The sequence below is a fragment of the Acromyrmex echinatior genome, chromosome 11, assembly GCF_024713525.1.
Source record: "Acromyrmex echinatior isolate Ae372 chromosome 11, ASM2471352v2, whole genome shotgun sequence".
Classification (NCBI taxonomy): domain Eukaryota; kingdom Metazoa; phylum Arthropoda; class Insecta; order Hymenoptera; family Formicidae; genus Acromyrmex; species Acromyrmex echinatior.
In genome coordinates, this window is record NC_141862.1 from 4,942,032 (window position 1) to 4,961,461 (window position 19,430).

The 19,430-nt window shown below is 33.2% G+C and overlaps 1 protein-coding gene across 5 annotated transcripts in view; it reads left to right on the plus strand.

Moving 5' to 3' along the window:
* The window catches only part of LOC105147141 (opioid-binding protein/cell adhesion molecule homolog), a 407,659-nt gene extending 388,468 nt beyond the window's left edge, over positions 1–19,191 (plus strand). For all 5 annotated transcript variants that reach the window (XM_087411479.1, XM_087411478.1, XM_087411480.1 and 2 more), the window contains one exon: positions 13,351–19,191. In XM_087411479.1, the coding sequence (XP_087267605.1) occupies positions 13,351–13,460 (110 nt within the window). In that variant the 3' untranslated portion in view covers positions 13,461–19,191. The remainder of the gene's footprint in view (positions 1–13,350) is intronic.
* Positions 19,192–19,430: the final 239 nt, after the last annotated feature.

Below are 19,430 nucleotides of genomic sequence, written 5' to 3' on the forward strand. Positions count from 1 at the left end.
AATCAATTAATCGTTGTGCATAGCACATAGAGACGTACTTTGATATATTTTCTTCAGCTATGGTCGAGGCAGAACTGGGAGGAGAACAATAAAATCATTTTAAATTTTTGAGAATACAACGCGTTGCATTTTTGAGAATGCAACGCGTTTTTAAAAGCTAAAAATATTATTACGCGTTTTTATATAGCGGGTATATTTCTTTTGTGATAAAAATGTAATTTGATACATAATAATGAAGGTGAGGTATTTCGAAAAATATTACATGTGTTTGGAAAATAAATATGTGATAAAATACATAACAAATTTTTAAAATTATTTTCTTATATATGTTTATTTTATTGTTTCGATAAAAAATCAAATCTGCATGAATGTTAACTTTGAGGTGTTGTTTTAAATTTTTAAATATCACACAGAATACAATATATGGTACTTAATAAAATACACGTCTCTAAAATTTTTATGTATGTTTAATAACATTTCAATGAGAATCGATTCCGGATAGTTATGATATACAATATGTATTGTATGTATATACGTTTCTTATATTATAAAATAATGTAATAATGGGGTTTTAATAGACGCAGAGCCAAATAAAGAATTCTGCAGCTCTTAAGAAAGGTCTGCAAGGATTGAGGAATCTTACCTCCATCTATTTTGAAACTATCGATAAAATCGTAGTGTCGAAAATGGATATGATGTGTATCCGTACTGGGAACTGCCAGAATTGGTTTTTATTAGGACAAATACGCACATTCGTTTTTGGTACTGGTGTAAGTATTGCACTATCAACGAGAGGACCTAAGCACAAAGATGACCATAACTTAATTACTACCTGGAACGTAGTTGTAGGTTGACCAAAACATTGTGTGTTGGTCTACAACTACGACTCACGTTTCATGATTCAGTTACCACTTTTGCGCTAAGGCCCATATTGTTAACATTTTGTGTTTATTTCATAACGTTTTTTTTTACCCAATGCGCTTGTTGAAGTGAGTAGGAGTTATAATAAGGAGCATATTAATTGGAACATGCGACGCGAATAAACTTCTAGTGGAAAATTTTCTCAACCATTCACTTGGCAAAAAATGTTATTTTTTTAGAACTTTTTTTTTTTTAAATGCCGCCGGCCCCCTAAACGTACCGCCTCTAGATATAATCTAGGTTAATCTCTAGTGCTAAAATATGACACTGAACAGATACTCTCTTTATGCCAGGCTTGAAATTCTTATCTCACCATTCTAAACAACTTGTAGATTTTATATTCTGTGAATAAAAACACCGTTTTTGAGAATAATTCTACTATGGAATTCCACTTTGTTGTTCCACACACTGTCACACTTGACTTTTATTTAATTTTAAAACTATAAAATATTTGTCGATTTTTGCTATAGTTTATTTATTGGTCTCATGACTACGAGAATATACACAGCATCAATCACTTTTGTCAATAATATTAAAACGTGCTGTTAGCATATTTATAATGATATAATATAAAATTGCGGTATATGGATTGACGATATCCAGCACTCAAACTAATAATTTACTTTTCGTTTCTTTCTTTTTTTTGCGCAGATTATGCATTAGAGAATAATGAGTCGCGATATATGGGTGGGCGTTGTTTCGCATACGTTTTATGCGAGACAATTTAATGCCTTATGAATAAAGGTAATAGATCGTTTTGTTTTTACGGAACTTTAAGGAGTCTTCCTTTGCCGAGTGCCTTCCTTCCAATATAATAAGAAGCTTCTTATTAAAAGTAAAATCTGTCGCTTCGATCTTGTTATCCATGACTGTGCAAATAAAAGAGAGACTGTTTATTAACATTAGAACTAATTGAATGCAATTATGTAATTATAATATTAGGACAAATATATCAGATCTCAAATACTTTTTAACGATATTATTATTAGTAATTATCATCTTTTCTGTTTCAATGGCATTAATAAAAATTATTATGACTAGTAAATTTTTGGACATTTTTATTTAAAATTATTTTTCAATTTATTTAATTTTTTAACGCCATTCTAAAAACCATTATTGCAACTCTAGTTTATATAATTTTAAACTGATTTCATATTGTTATTTATTGTAATTATGGTAAATAAAAAAATTCTAAGAAGATAGCTATTATACAGTACTTTTTGTAAAATGTTATATTTATAGCACTTTCACTGATAAAATAGAATTATTTTATGAAATTATTTACATTACCTTTAATTGATTTAATATCATTTATTGTAACGCTTTTAAGAATTCCATAAATAAAATGAAAAGTAGTATTAGATAAAAGAAGAAAATATTTCGGAAGATGTGATTCTATACACATTCTCTCTCTCTCTCTCTCTCTCTCTCTCTCTCTCTCTCTCTCTCTCTCATACATAAATTAAAATCCTAAACACCGTCATAATAACTCACGACGTGCATTTTGAATTTATGCAAGCATTCAGTGCCACATCTCGCCGCATTACATCAGTATCTTGTGAAAGTATGAAGTGTATCATCGATATCGTCTTTCATTGAAAGCCTCTGGCAATTTCATCCCTTCTCTTGCTCGATTTACTTTCGCGGGTCATCATTTCGAGAGTCGCTTTCTTTTCCCTTCTCCTTGCATCCCTCTCTCTCTTTCTTTTTTTTTCGAGACGCTGATGCTCGTTTTCGCTGAAAAATGAGCGCTTCTTACGGTTGTGCGGTCGTTCGTCGAATTGCGAGTCGTAAATTAGCTCGCGTTTCAGACGGACGTCGGCGGAGGGGAAAAAATACGTTTCAGTGCAGAAATCCATCCCCTTTGGATGAATGTGCAGGAGAAGGAGATAGGTAATGTAGGTGTGCTGTACGGAAGTGAAAGAAATTCGACCCTTTCGAGCTCAAGTACGAATACCGTTTGATTCTTTTCGTTGATCTTTACCGCGCGATGTTCTTGCATCAATCTCCGGTCAAATTTCGGCGTGTTCTCTCGAGCTCGATCAGCGTCGAACGAACTGTTGCACACATAGATAGTTACAAATTTCTCCCGAAGAATTTATTCAAGAGGAAAAACACGCTGTTGCTTCATACACGGTGTATGAAGATTCGTCAGTCATTTTTTATTCATGTTACTGCCGATCGTGAAAAATCGGGCATTAGAAAATGCGATACTTATTTGTCGAGTGATACACGGAAAATCGATTTCGCTGAAGTACCTAAATATTTAGCTAGATACACGATATACTATAAAAAATGCAGTGTTTAAAATGCTTACATTCCAAACATATTTTTCAAAACAAACGTTTAATAATAAAAGATATTTTAGTTTTAAATGTTTTAGTGTTTTAAATCTAAACACTATAATGTTTTATGTATAATAGTATTTAAATCGTTAAAAAGTATTTATTTTTTCCTTTATTTGAGAAAAAATATTTTATTGCAACAGTTCACTTTTATTGAAAGTTTACTTTTTTCGCAAATAAACGAAATATAATTATTGATATTAAATATTTACGAAAATGAAACATTTTAAAATATAAGACATTATATTTATAACGTTAAAAAGCATTTTCATAATATTAAAAATATCAAAACACGAGACATGGCGTCATGTTGTAGGGGAGACCGGGGATAGTAGACTCATTTTTCAATTTCGAATTTTTACAGACGAAATTAAGAGACTTATCGAAAAAATGAATTCTACACTAGTTACTACATATATTTGACTATCTAATAATAATATAATAATAAGAAAAAATTGATAACTAATATGAAAAAAATGCATTTTTCTAATGATGCATTCCATCTGATTGAACTAGTCCCGGGACCGGGATAAGGTGAATAATAATATGAGATCAATATTATTAAAATGAAGGTTAATGTATATTTAATCTTTATATATCAAGGCTTTCATAAAAATTCATTTTAAACACAAGTATATTTATAAAATAAAAAAAGTATAATCTTGTATCTTGTTATTAGATAAATAACAATTCATCTAATCTTCGTTATCCGAATTGCAATTATAACAAATATATAATACGTTATTATCTTTTATGCTTTTAGAATGTGCTCATATATTGCATTTTATGCACTGTATTTATTTTCTCCTAGAATACTTTTTAAATAACATTCTGTGCAAATAAGACACATTTCATCTGTCTCATTCGAGGATGAAAAATTTAGATTATTTAGAATGTTTATGTATAAATGTTCATAAACATGTACAATTTATTATATTATGTATGTTTACACATATTTATACATATTCATGCATGAAAAATTTCTTATACATGTAATTTAACTATTATTGCATATTTTTATTATTAAAACTACAAAAATTATTGCATTATAGATACATTTAAAAAAAAGAGCACTCTCTAAATTCTTTTGAGTGAACTTTCAAAGAGAGTGAAAATGCAGCTATGTATGGAAGAGAATAGATTGAGAACGATATGATTTTTATCAATTTGTATCGTTTTCTAGTATATAAGTTTATATCGTTGACCTCGCGAGAACATCATGATTGATCAGATATGAATCCTATCATATTTTATCAGATTTTATAAGATTTATACGAAATTCCTGTAAGATCTGATTCAAATTACAAATGACAAAAACTGATTGAATTTACAAATTTAAAATTTACCATATTCAAAACGATAGGATTTTTCTATCATTCTCTATCAACGTCTTTACCAGAGCGTAGCGAGTGACAGGTTTTCCTGTCATCAACCTAACAAAGTTTAATATTTCAATTCGCAAGAACAATGTTTCTTTTTTCTAAATTCATTCGTTTCAAGTAAAAACACGTCGAATGAACCTAGTTTTATCGAGATTAGACATGAGGAAACCAAACTTATAATATTTAGCACTGATGTAAATCTTTTTAGAGGAATGAAATATTGCCATTCTTTTTCAAGAAGTAAAACATTTTCACTCTTTTTTTCAAAACTGACTGTATTTTCTCTTTTATAATCCAAGAAGTTTAAAAGTAGGTACTACCAGAATCATCATTAAATTAATCATATAGCTCCATGTTGTGATTAGCTTACTAATCCTATCTATTCATTTTTTAAAAACATTAACATCATATGAAAACAAAGACAGATAAATAAAAAAATCTGTTGGACTTTATTAAATAAGAATTATACTTACTATCTAAACGAAATCAAATATCTTGCGTGTTCAGATATGTTTACGCGTGTCTCACGCGATTTGTTTATAACGTAGCCTCAATTATTCTATTATACTTACCCCTATAATTTACTGATCCCGATTTCCCCTAATATTTTTGGTAAATATCCTATTTAGGGGAGCCTCTAATGACCTTGAGCTTGACATGTTATCAAGGTCATGATCCTAAGTAACGTCCAACAGTTTTTAGCCGTCGCTCGTTAAAAAGTCATTAAGAAAAAAAGTTTGAAAAATGATGTCTTTTTCTATTATATAGAAACAAAATTTCCTGCTTTAAAAACAAAAATTTTCTTTGAAAACGTTATTTTCTTATATAATTTTTGTTTTTATATAGTAATGCAGTGCTCGCAAAGATTTGCACATTTCGGGCTGATTCCGGCGAGCGACCCTCATCACTGCTCGAGGCAGCCGAGTCACCGACCGTTCACATGACGCTCTAGCTTAGGTCATAACTCCTCTATCAGAAATATACTGAGAGCGCATCTTCCGCCAAATTATTATTGAAACATGTTTTTTATTAAATAATTTATTTCTAGCATAAAATTTTTTATTGTTAATTTATTCATTGTCCTTTAATACTTATATCTGAACTTATATATTTATATCTCAATGTAGTTTCTAATACATTACATAATTATGATAACGTACATTTCGACAATAGTTTTCCACATTACTCGTGAGGTACTATTGTAAGATTATAGCGTTTTTTTTTTAATATAGTTTCCCCAGTAGTCCTATTCCACAAAAAGAAGAATCAAATATTGAATGTGGGTTAGCAGGAAAACAAAATTATATATCACATTATACGATATATATTTTTGATTCTTCTTTTCGATTTTTCTTTTTGTGGAATAGATCTGCTGGGGAAACCACATTTTAAAAAATGCATCTTACAATAGTAATAGTACGGGTGATGAGGAAAGATATTGTCGAAATGTACGTTATCATAATCATGTAATGTATTAGAAAACTACGTTAAGGTATAAATATTAGGTGTTGGAATTAATTCGTAACGTTTTACAAGTGATGGGAAGTACTTTCATTAATGTATTTTTTAATGCTCATGTGAAATAAATAATTCTTTCATTAAAAAACGCTACGAATTAATTCCAACACCTAATATATCATTAAGAAACAATGAATAAATTAAAAATAGAAATTTTTATGTTAATAGAAATAAATTATTTAATAAAAAATATGTTTCAATAATAATTTGGCGGAAGGTCCCAGTATATTTTTGGTATAGGGACGCTCCTGAGCCTGAGCATCGTGAGCGCTCGGCGGCTCGGCCGAAGGTGATGAGGATTGCTGGAATCAGCCTGAAATGTGCAAATCTTTGCGAGAACTGTAGTAATGCATAGAAAAAGCGTAGAACAAGCGTCGTGCGCCCAGTAGTAGGGTGGAAGTCGCTTCCATAGACATATAAGATAGACCCAGCATTAGCTACATTGTATACATATACCTGGGTTTGATAGAACGGTGCGAGAAGCAAAATATTGGGACAATCTATTCTTCTCTGCGCATGCATTTTGACAGTAAACTTATTTTAATAATATATTCAAGAATTCTATCTTTCACACTGATTTTGACGAAATTAGCTTATTAGATGCATTTTTGCACAAAATGAATGAATGTGATAAAAAAAAGTGACGCTTTGCCCCGTAGATAAGAACAATATTCCTCCTAGATAATCGTTGAAGTTAACGACTATTAAAATCAGGAAATCTATCACATTGATAGCATAGAGACGTGAGAACATGTAAGTGAGATTAGAATAAATATTTTCTGCTCCAATTTCAAAATCGGTGAGGGAAATAGAATTCTTGAGTATTATTCTTACTTTTATATCTGATTTTATTTTTTCAGTAATATAAATATCAAAATGCACGCGCAGAGAAGGATTGCTCCAATATTCTGCCTCGCACTGTTCTACCAAATCCAACATATATTATAGAAAAATATATAGATGCTGGATCTATCTTAAGTTGGCCGCACACGATGCATGATTTTCATGCTTACTCTCTTGCATGCTGATCAATGCATGTTACTTTCGGTTCGCTGCATAAACGTCATCACACAAAGATGATAACCATGGTGGCTCTAACCTATACATCTCACATACGTATGACACCAATCACTCAAGTGAGTGATTCTTAACGTTTTGATTGGCGCGTGCAAGAAAACAAGCATGAAATAATGCACCATATCAAATATAGAAAGTAAGAATAATAGTATACTTCGCTCAATGCACCAACATTATTTGGTGCATTTTTTCACATCAGAGCAGGCACAGCAGCATATAAGACCATTATGCAGGAAATCATGCATCGTGTGCAATCGGTTTTATACGTCTATGATCGCTTCACGTGGAAAATCGTGCACCCCTCAATAGAGGGAGAGATCACTTTGCATGGACAGTCGTAAAATATATTTTAAAACAGGAAATTTTTGTTTTATATAGTAAAAAATATATTATTTTTCAAAATTTCCTTCTTAATAACTTTTTAACGAGTAACAAACGATAGTTAAAATCTGTTGGAGATTACTCAGGGTCATGATCTTGACAACATATGTCAAGGTTAAGGTCATTTACCTAATCAATATTCTAAACAGGATATATTTACTAGATTTTTTTGTAAACAAGATTCAGCGCCAACTTGTACATAGGGCAATTCAGAACAACCCCATGTTCTTATAAAGACATGTCCCTGACTGAATTCTGAGATGATTTTTTATCTACGAAAATTAACGAATTATAGGCCGCGTACAGAAGGTAAACAGGGGCGGCGCACTCACCCTTCACGAACGATCACGAGGAGCACTCGTTGCGATCAGCTGTCTAAGGACATAGGGTTATTCTGTTTGACGTAATACACACACACACACACACACCTCACACACACACACACATTCTCTCTCTCTCTCTCTCTCTCTCTCTCTCTCTCTCTCTCTCTCTCTCTCTCTCTTTCTCTCTCTCCTGCTTATCTTTTATGCCCATAATTCGTTAACTTCATCTTTTAATAACTTAAAAAATAAGCATCGGATAAAATTTTTGTGTAGGAAAGATTTATCTCAAATTAAATTTAATCAGGAATACATTTTTATAAGGACACGGGGTTGTTCTGAATCATCCTTATATATTGTAGTCAGCAAAATAACAAATTTAATGAAATAAAATTAATGTTTATAGAAATCTTTATAGGAATTAAACATTATCTAAAATAAAACAACTTTTGACTAAAGACGTGATTACAGCGAGAAGGGTGGTTCTCGAATTCATTCATAATCTTCGTTAATAACCAATGTATACACTTTATTATTCTCGGCCGTAATATAACACCTATTCGTCCAGATGATTGCTAGATGCAATCGAGACAAGACACATTAGATGCAATTGAGTCGTGTATTACGGAAATAAAAGCGTTAAACCGAGCATTACTGCGAAAAATCTACGTCTGTCACTCAAAGTAGCTTTGGAGACAAAAAATAAAAAATTTTAATATTAAAATTAAATACCTTATTTTATGAGCGTATAAAATAATATTAGGTGTTGAAATTAATTCGTAGCGTTTTTTAATGAAAGAATGTTATTTATTTCACATGAGCATTAAAAAATACATTAATGAAAGTACTTCCCATCACTTGTAAAACGCTACGAATTAATTCCAACACCTAATACTAAAAATAATTTTGTTTGGCTATGAAAATAATTATATAGGAGGACATTCAAACTGATTGTTAGAGTGTCAAAACTTTTTGCAACAATGCTCATCATGCATAAATTCCTTATAGGGTAAGTGGGAGGAATATGTCACACTAAAATTAGATTTTTGAGTAATTATTTGTTCAATTTAAAGTAATTTTACATACTGATCTTTTTCTTCCATCCTTTATCTATTATTTGTATTATTATATGATTGGAATCGAATATTTTCATTTTTTATTATTAAAAATAAAGAAATACGAAAGTGCTGAAAAATAGGTAATATGCCACCATACGGGTAATATGCCACAAAAAAAAATACTAATTATAATATTTATTTTGTTTTTTTTTATTGCAAGAACACATTATTAATGATTTTTATGATGAAAATAATTATTTGTAACACAATATAGCTAATATATACAATATAAGAATATAAGTAATAACTTCGATGTAAAACTTCGATGTATGTTAAATTATATAACATGTAAAATAAATGTTGAGACGCGTTTTTAATAGCATATCTTTCGTCGAACAGTCCTCATGAATCCATCTACTGCAACAATTAGATATTATTCAATTACATTTTGAACTATTTTTAGAAGTAAAAGTATGTAATGTGTAAGTATGAAATATATAAATAAATATTTAGTTTATTTTATTTATATTTACACAGTGTTACAAGTAGTCTAAGCTATTAATAATCAAGAAAATTCAATCCATTAAAATTTAAAAATTGTATTCTCTATTCAGAATTTTGAATTGAACAATAAATTAATATAATACAATAACAAGCAAATAAATAAACATTTAAGTTTAATTATTTGTCAATACAGATATCCTTTCACAATGAAATTATGCGACAAAACGTTTGTTTATAGCGCCCTAATCTATACAGGGTAAACCAGAGTCGTCGAATCAGCTTTTTACTCTATGAAAATTATCGACTGCACGCATGTTATAATCCAATAGATATGAAATCGATAATTTTCTCATGGGGTAAAAAGTTGGTTCAACGATTCTGATTCACCTTGTATATTAGAGAAAATAACTACTGGCATTTTACCCTAACAAAAGTAGTGACATATTGTCCCAAGATGCCATTTCATCTTATGATGAGCCTGTACAATATGAGCTGTACTGCTATTAAGAAAATGAATCAACGATATACTGAATATTTTCATTTTAACCTATACTAATAGGTTAATAAGCTAATTGAGCTAAATATTGTGTAATAATGTTTAAATAATAACTTACATAAAGCACTATAAAAGTTATAAAGAACATATACTATGTCATCATATTTACCTTATAAAAACAATGAATTTGCCAGGAAATTTTTGATACTTATGTAACACATTAAGTACGTAATTGTAAATAACTTTATGGCACTGACGCTGCTAATCGGTATCATTGTCAAACACGAGTGGCATATTCCCCCAACTGATGTATTACTCGCAGTGTATTACTCTATGGTTATTTTGGTCCAAGAAAATTATTTATTTACAGATGTAATATCTAAATTTATAAATACTAACGAAGTCATTTTTTCCGTGTATATGTACTTCCATCACATGAATTAAATGAATAAAAATGAATGGACTAAAAGGATTATTTTTATTAATTATTTAATTATTTTATTTTTATTAATTAGTTATATCATAACTTGTGATGTTACGTTCTATTACAATCTTTCTTTTAAAAACAGTCGGCGCGAAGCTCTTATTAAATATAGGTTTCAATCTCATTAGTGCAAATCTTAGCAAGGAAACTCATCGCGGCTACATAATCGGTTGTTTCTACGTGCAATGAGGAAAAGCGTGGACACAATTTAATATTACTAAGAAACTGCATAAATAACGCACTTAAATACCCCTGCATACTTCGAAACGCATACCATGAGAATGAACTTTTGCAATACCCGCACAACATGCTGCATTAATAACTTCAGTATTGTACTAGAATAAGGTACTTACGTTCGTCCCCGCATAAAAAATGCGGGAAGAACTCTTGTAGTTCGACGGCAACTTCGAACCATCTCAGTAAGTGATTACCGATACAGCACCTGAGGGTTCTCGCTTGAGATTCTCCAAGGGATCCCGCAGGTATCTATACCTCTCTAGTGGAGAGATTGGAAGTTAGTTTTAACGTGTCGTATATGCGCTGCTTACGTTTATGCATTTGCGCTGTTACTAAATGTACCAAGTCGTATCAATGCGCTGGTTACTGCAAACTTTTGAGAATGCTCGATGCGGAAAACGCCGCCGGCGTCAACATTTGGATGGAATCTCAGTTTCTCGGGAATCTCGCCGTTTGTTGCGAGCGAGATCGGAAACAAACAGCAGCGCTATTGCAATATCTAACGTAATGTGTCCGCTTAAATATTTGATTTATCTGAAATCGATATACGGCAACGATGGATTTGACTCCGTCCCTTGTGAACGAACATTTTGCGAAAGCCTTATATCTGTTAAAGCCATTCCATAGAGATAGTTTTTTCTTCTTAGTTTTATTTCTGTCGTTATTCATATTTGATTTATCTATATATGTCTAGTCAAACGGTTAAAATGTGATTATGGTTCCTGAATTATTTCATGAATGATGATGAGTTTATTCTGAAGATAATATAACAAGCGGTTAATACTAGTTGAAAATTTTATAAATGTTTAAAGTGATTAACGATACACTGTCATTTCAAATTTATTATGAATTATAGTACAATCTGAAAACTAGTATGTGGAATTCCATGTTTGCTTTTCATCATGACATCCTCAAATATTTATTGCTTTCAATAATTAATGTACAATCTAATGCGTACATTCTAATTTTGCACAATAATGATTAATTATTCGTGATTATTCTAATAACTGTTAGTATTGCTTTGATTATCATTATACATATATATGCAGAAATTTATTCTAAATGCTTCTGGTAATGAAATAAATACATATTGCGCAATTAGATTAAATTGGCTTGTTATTAAATTAATCCATGCTTTTATTTTTTAGCATTTTTTCTTATTCATCTGTTGTCAAAGTATTTGCACGGAAAAACCGTAATTTTGCTAAAGTTTTTAAAAATTCACATAAATCTGAAAATAATTTTATTGGATCCAAATAATTATGTAGAAAATTCAAGCATGATGAAGAGCAATATTGCAATATTGACATTCTACAATCATACAATTTGAGCATCTTAGAAGAGACCGGGACTAGTTCTCATACGGGATTGATTGTCAAAATGCTTATAACTTAAACAGGACATGACAAGAAAAATTTCTTTTTTTTAGATTGCTGATATAATATTAATTTGTTGTGTAAAATAATTTACCACAAGCATTGTATATATTATTTATAGTGATTTTTAAGAAAATGAAGTTGGTGAGTAAATTTTTCTTATCACTTATTTTGTTGTCTGACAAGTCATTATTAACCGCAATATCTTTGTATACATAGAAAATGATATGTCTTAAAAGATCTTTGCTATAATTAATTTATCATAATCCTGACAAAGTTTGTGAATACAATCTCTTTTCTTAGAAATGGCTGTAAAGAGTAGATTGACCAAAATGAGACGAGATTAGGTGACAATTAACTTTAATATCTCTCTCTTTAGAAAACACATTTTTAGAGAATATATTTACAAACATTATATTTCATATAAATATATATGTTTTTTTATTTTTTATATAGAAACTAAGGTACAAAAAAATAAATTACATATCTTATGATTAAAATAACTTTTATTTGTATTAATAATTACTATTATTTCTCAAAATATAAAACTAGTATTAAAATAAAAATTATATTTTTTATATGTGTTGTTCGTAAAAAATATGCTACTGCCAATCATAGAACGTGTGACAATCAACACAAGGGGTTAATTGTCACAGCTTTATTTAAAATTAAATAACTTATTTTTACGATATGATGAATTCATGAGTAATATTTTTTTTAATATCTAAGGAATATAGGTATATTATAACGTATATAATACAATATTTTAAAATCAGACATCCACTTTTTTCTAAAAATTATTAATCAAAAACTGTGACAACCGGCCCCAGTCATCCCTATAATTATTTCGATAGTCCAACAAAATTTATCTTCAGAGTTGTATCTAATTTTTAAATATTTCAGTAAAATCGTTCTTTCTGTGTAATGTTACAAAAACGTGGATTACTAAATTCATAAAAAAAAATCTGTGATTGAAATAAAGATAGGAAGTTATGGTGCCGTTATTTTATTATAGATTATTGTGCCGTATATATATTTCTCTTACACACAAATTCCTCGAGAAAATGAAAGAGAAAAGAGAAAGTCAGAAACAGTATACGAGGGAGGAGGAGAGGGGTGGGGGGAGAGAGAGAGAGAGAGAGAGAGAGAGACGCAGACGATGATGTAAATTTTCCATTCGCTGCATCCCTGACCGCCTAATCCCCGTCTGCAAAATAATTTATATATGTATGCGGCTTTCTTGGGTTTCAGGAGAGCATCCGGCGGCTATGCAACACGGGAACTCTAGCAATAGCGGCGCGGCCACGCGGACGCTTGCGTTGCTCCTGTTGCTCCTGCACGCCGGCTCCTTCGCGAGGTGACTGGTCGATCACGAGACACTGCAGTAAGAGAGTAACGGCCCATAGTTTCACCCAAACAAGATCGGGACGACGACGAGGGTGGTGCGGAAAAGGAGAGACCAGGAAGGGAAGGACGAACAGGAGCACCATCCGCGCTAACCATCATCTACTAGACTCTATAAATCAGCTCGATCTTCTTTCCGCATTGCAATTGGCTCGCCAGGATAGGAAAGTGCGCGGAGAGAAAACAGAGAAGACAATGTGAGGCAACTGTTAGCAGCTGCAACCGCGTGTAAGAGAGCTTCACTGGCTTTGCTCTCGCTTCCGGAGCACGAACTCGGGGCCGGCCCTGTCCGGCTCACGTTTCCTTAAAGCAACTTTCGTGCCCCACATGTTCTATGTCTCACCGTACTATGCTGCAACAATCGAAAATAGCGACGTGTAGATCCGAGACGATGTGTGAATACGGGAATGTGTAAACTAGGTAACGACAGGGTGAATTCTCTTCTTGAGAATAAGCGACGTTCCAAAGGACGAATGATTTCTCTCATGTCGACATTCGCGACGGCGGAATTAGCATTTCTTTTCCCCGGGCGCGGTAGATCGCGTAGATAGCGTAGATCGTGGAGATCTATTGGCGAACACAGCTGACTGTCGTGAATTTCAAGAGGTAAGAACCAACGTGTTTTCGTGTCCGGACGGACTAACCAGGCGACCCACATACGCCGGCAAAACCACTGGAATTCCACTCAATTTCTGGTCACCGGATGCGGTATGGCTTCTTCCGTCGAAGAGAACAAATATTTTGAGGTTTACCGTACTTATCTCGGTTGCGCAAACTTCCGAGATATGTGTGTACCAATATATGCCGCATCATACGAATGTCTCATAAGCCGCCGGATGTGCATTTCGACCTCCTTGAAAACTTTACGTCACCGGCTTTCGAATGCAATTTCTTTTCAATCGCGAATGCGCATATATGTTACAATCTCATATTAGAACATTGCTTTTACTATTAGAATATTGAGACACTGAGTTCAAAATGCATATTTTAAATTTTGTTTCAATGTACGAAGTAATTATTTCATATCTTTGAAAAACGTAAAATATCTGATTAATTTTTATCTCTGCGTTACCAAAGTTATTGTTATTGTTGTTATTGTTACTGAAGAATACAACAGCGAAGAAAATAAATCGTGCAGGTGAGAGAAACGTTATAATATAAATTTGTTATTGTAAAAATTGCACATCTCTCTCGGGCTACTTGTAAGACCGGCAATTTTTCTTGCCTCGAGGGTTTTAGCACTTCTTCGGAGTTGATTCTTGTGCGCGAAAGTTTCGTCGAATAAATATTTCCCTCAAAAACGTGCCCGCCGTCTACTACGGGACTAGCTAACGGAATCGGCTACGACAATAATCGATTTTCGCCTTTCGCGAGAGACGAAAAAGCCACTGAAGTATCTCTGAATTATGCGGGCCCGAGCCATGCGGAATTCGTAGCTTTGGCAATGGAGGACGCCCGCAGTTTCGCCCGGGCGTTCCATTTGCATCTCAGGACACCGAATTTACGAGCCCGAGGGTCGTCGATCCTCAACTACGGCCACGAGACTGTCGCGTATCCGTGTGCGTATATGATAGACTCGATAAGTTATATAACTAAGCTCGACGTACCGTCGTTCATAAGAGGGAAATATCAGCGTAGTCGATACGGAGTTTAGCTGATATGTTTTCTCACCATTATGCTAAGGCGGCTCGTTATATCCGCGCGTTTAATTGGAAATATTAATTTCTCAAGCATAACAAGAAGTCATCGTGACATTAACATGATGTTAAAATGACCCTAAATGAGCCCCATTTTAATATCAGTCACGATGTATTTTGACATCATTTTGACACGTTATTATGACATGTTGTTCTGTTTGAGTTCATGCGATTATTTTCTCTCACAGCTAAATCAAAACTATTCAATTTTAAATTCGATTTTACTTTCATACAGATTCATTCCTTTACATGTATAATATTTATTTTTCTTTCTACGCATTAAGGATATTGTCATGGTTTGATCTTTTAATCTGTAGCATTTCGTATGTACCAAATGTATATCAAATTAATTGCATTCCCGTCCGAGATGATCGAGATTATATCACGTCTACGGTCGGCTTGTGCGGTCGCAGTTAACGCAACCAGCTGACGCGCCCGGAATGTTCTTCGAATAAAGTTCCGCCCGGCGTTCAGTTGCGGCATCCAAGCAGCGTCGACCCGGGAAATATATCAGTCGCGGAAAGTGACGGAAAGTTTACTGCGGGGAAACGGAAACTACGACACAGTTACTACGGATACGATTAATTCGATGCGCGTGCTAAGTCCTCGGATTTCACCTGATCATTCAATGCCCTGATAGGAGGAAGCTCCGGATTTTGAGTCATGATTTCAATCAGGTGTCAGAAATCCGCATGCGTCCGAAACCTTTGAATATTTCAACTCGCCATTATCTCTGATCTGTCTAGTGGTTCAATTCCCCGAATTATTCGTGCGTTTGAGTGCGCATTCGACGCGCGATTTAACTGTGTCAAAACTGAAAGATTTTGCGTGAAGCTGACACATCGAGATCGTCGAGTGATACTGCTAAGAGGGCAGATTGATGTGAATGCAGGAAAAAAACGCTACGGAAGCGAGACTATGGTGTTCCGGATTCCCGACGATGGGAAAGCACGGTGCGGACGACGCGCGAGGAACAAGCGCGCGGATTCGTGCTCGCTAAAATTAAGCTTTAAGTGATTAAAGAATCGTATCATACTCGTGGTCTATCCGTGTATACGTCTTCATAGATCTCCGATCGCGAGTGGGTCGGTCATGTCGTAACAAGGGAGGTGCGTATACAAACGTGACGGCAGTGTGCGATGTAAACCGACTGTTGTTACGTGCTAACAGTGCATTATTTTTGTGTTATATTTTTAAGAGATGTATCATAAAATGGGATGACTTTGATCTGAAGGATCTCAGGATAGTTTTGGCGCAAATTTTAATAATGCACTACACATAACATATGTTAACTCGGACATAAAACGTCTTAAAAACGTCAACTCGAAAATCACCTGGAATATTTTTATATCACAGTGGCAAAAAAATATGAAGTATTGTAAAATATAATTGTTTTGTATTAATATTGTTTAACATATTCTTTTTTTTTTTTAATAATTATTCTTTACTTTTAAGTATACAATTCTACGAAAACCTACAATAAAAAACCTTACATTAATTAAAATTTATTTTTAAGAAATACATATTACATCATAGTAAGTCACTTAACGTACTTATTCCTTTTAATATTTATTTGGTGTCTATTTACTGTTTTTAAAAATTATGATTAAATTTATATTCATAATGTTCTCAAATATTAATAAATCGGGAAACAATCTATAATATATAATATGTTGTTAATAATAGTTATTGGGGTAAAAACACCCCAAGTGATCTTTTAAAAAATTAGATGACTACAGCCGGGTTAAAATTTTTTAAGATGTCTCTTTAATTTTGGGTATGATAACTCTAAGCATTTTTTAAATTTGGATCAAAATTATCCCGACTAGGCTAAAGTTGCCATATTTTACATATCGCTATACAATATTCAAAACAGCAAGAAAAATAGAATATGATTGGAAAGATCACGATGAAAATAGTGAATTATTTATTCGAATTTCTTCGATATTGTTCCATAAGCTAGAAAATCATACATGGTACATGTTTTACGTAATACATTTTATACTGAGATTTGCTAAATTCAGGTCACAATGTAAAAATGAAATTCAAGTACCTACCAATAATAATCTTCTCTTTTTGCTATAAATAAAACTCTCCTTTTATAATGACATGTCTCTATTGGTATATTTGTAACATGTACAAAGATTTTGGAGCACTCTGCTACAAAAGAAAAACGTACGAGAAATGTAATGATATAATGACATTAATTTGTCGAAATTGTAACGCGTTGAAATGTATAATGTCGTGATGGTTATTAACATCAAATATGAAGATATCTATTACGTCTATATGATACCAAATTTTGTTAATCTACATGCGCATGACAATTGGATAATTTGCTAGTTTAAACATAATTATGTTATACGTAATTACCCTTATTTCTGTTACTCATACTTATTTTCGAATTTGTATTATTTTTTTAATATGTATCACGAATTTTAACCAGCGATAATAAAATGATAAAGAAATGGTAGAGAAAAATGATAAAATATACAAGAGAATTTTTTCGACGGTCTCTATTCGCTCTATTTTTCTGTCGAGCAAAAACGTTTTCGTGCCGAATACTACCTTAAGAATTCGATACGTCTCAGATACGCATTGTCAGCAGCACGATCGACCCACGAATAGTCGTACTGTATATACCTTCTTGAATGTAACGATAAACGATCGCTGTAACTCTCTTTGGAATGATTAAGAGAATCACGATGTAATTCTTACTAATTCACACTCTCAGATCGAGTGCTTCGTTATCTAAAACGCAGTCAAGACTTTTGTCATCAATCAATATTATAGTATCGATGATTGTGGCCTGCCAAAAAAACATTCTGGATGCGCTTCAGCGAGTGAACTTTATCACTAAAAAAAAAGTGAATCGGTGAGAATTTAAAAGAAAGAAACTTTATATCGTAATATAAAATATTCGGTTGCCATGATTATCGTGCTCAGTGAAATCAATTGATACGATGAAAATAGAGAGATCGTTTAAATCATCGAGCGAATCATTCATCGAGAAAAATTAGGAAACGACTCTCAAAAAAAAAAAAATTAGCGAAGATGCAGTACAGTCTTGTAAATAAAAAGGATTTGATTTTCGATTGCATTAACGTCACGATTCGCCCGTGTGAACCAGGGGTGCACAAAACACGAAGAACCCTTCACTCTTTCGCCCGTAACTTAATTTTCCTCCGATACGCAAAACACGCGAAGCACCGCGCGAAGTGCGAACATATTAAATATTAATCCCTCCGCTACCAAGTAACTTTACTTTCTAACAAAATTATAGGGAGAAAAGTGCGCCGAGAGGTAATATCAGAAATTTTGCTGAGATAGTGTGGAGGGGTTGGATGATCTGACGCGAAACGCGATAAAATTTTGCGCATCCCTGAGTCTAATATCTGGTAGCGACCGAGAGATCTCCGTTACGAGAAGGAGAAAGCGCGCGACGTGGTTGTATGTTCCTGGAGAAGAGTTCCCGACAAGACGCGTTCCTGACGATCGATCGTTCCATCGATCGTTGTCGGGCACGAGTTCTGCAAATTCACCATCGCATTTCCCCTTTTCTCCCTCCCTCCTTCCCATCACATCTCTCCTGATTCCCGTGCTTTTTTATACGCCGAACGAGATCTGTCCTCGTTAGTACTTGTAAATGGCTTTCGCGCACGCGGGTGTCGCTAATTCTGCTTCTGTATATTTCGGAAATGATATAAGAACATGACTCGAACGCGGGCGCGGATTAATTGGCTCCCGTTCGAGTCGCAGACGAGCGAGGACGACTGGTAGCAAATAAGTTTAACCTGATTGTATGAGATCAATTACTTGTTAGCACACGAGCGATCAGCGATACGCTCTTAGCGACACTACTCGAAGGATGTTAAACTATCGAACGTACCATTAATGTATATATAAACGAGCAGTACCGATTTATTGTTTATGTTGGATCCAATTGTACCAGAATTCCTAAAGACAATTAAAGAAGAAAAAATAACGATTATTTGTGAGAGATATTGCACATAAGTATACGGAAGAATTCTCATTCCGCAAGCCTCTGCTACGCATCCATTTTTCCCTATTTAAAAATCCGCACGAAAAATTGGATCATTTATTTACATAATGTTTCGTCTCGACAACTGTCACATTTTTAATTAAGTCAGGTATTCGATTCAATTCATTTTAAGAACCACTCTGCGTGCATATAAAGCAAGAATTGATAAGTTGTTAACAATATCGAAA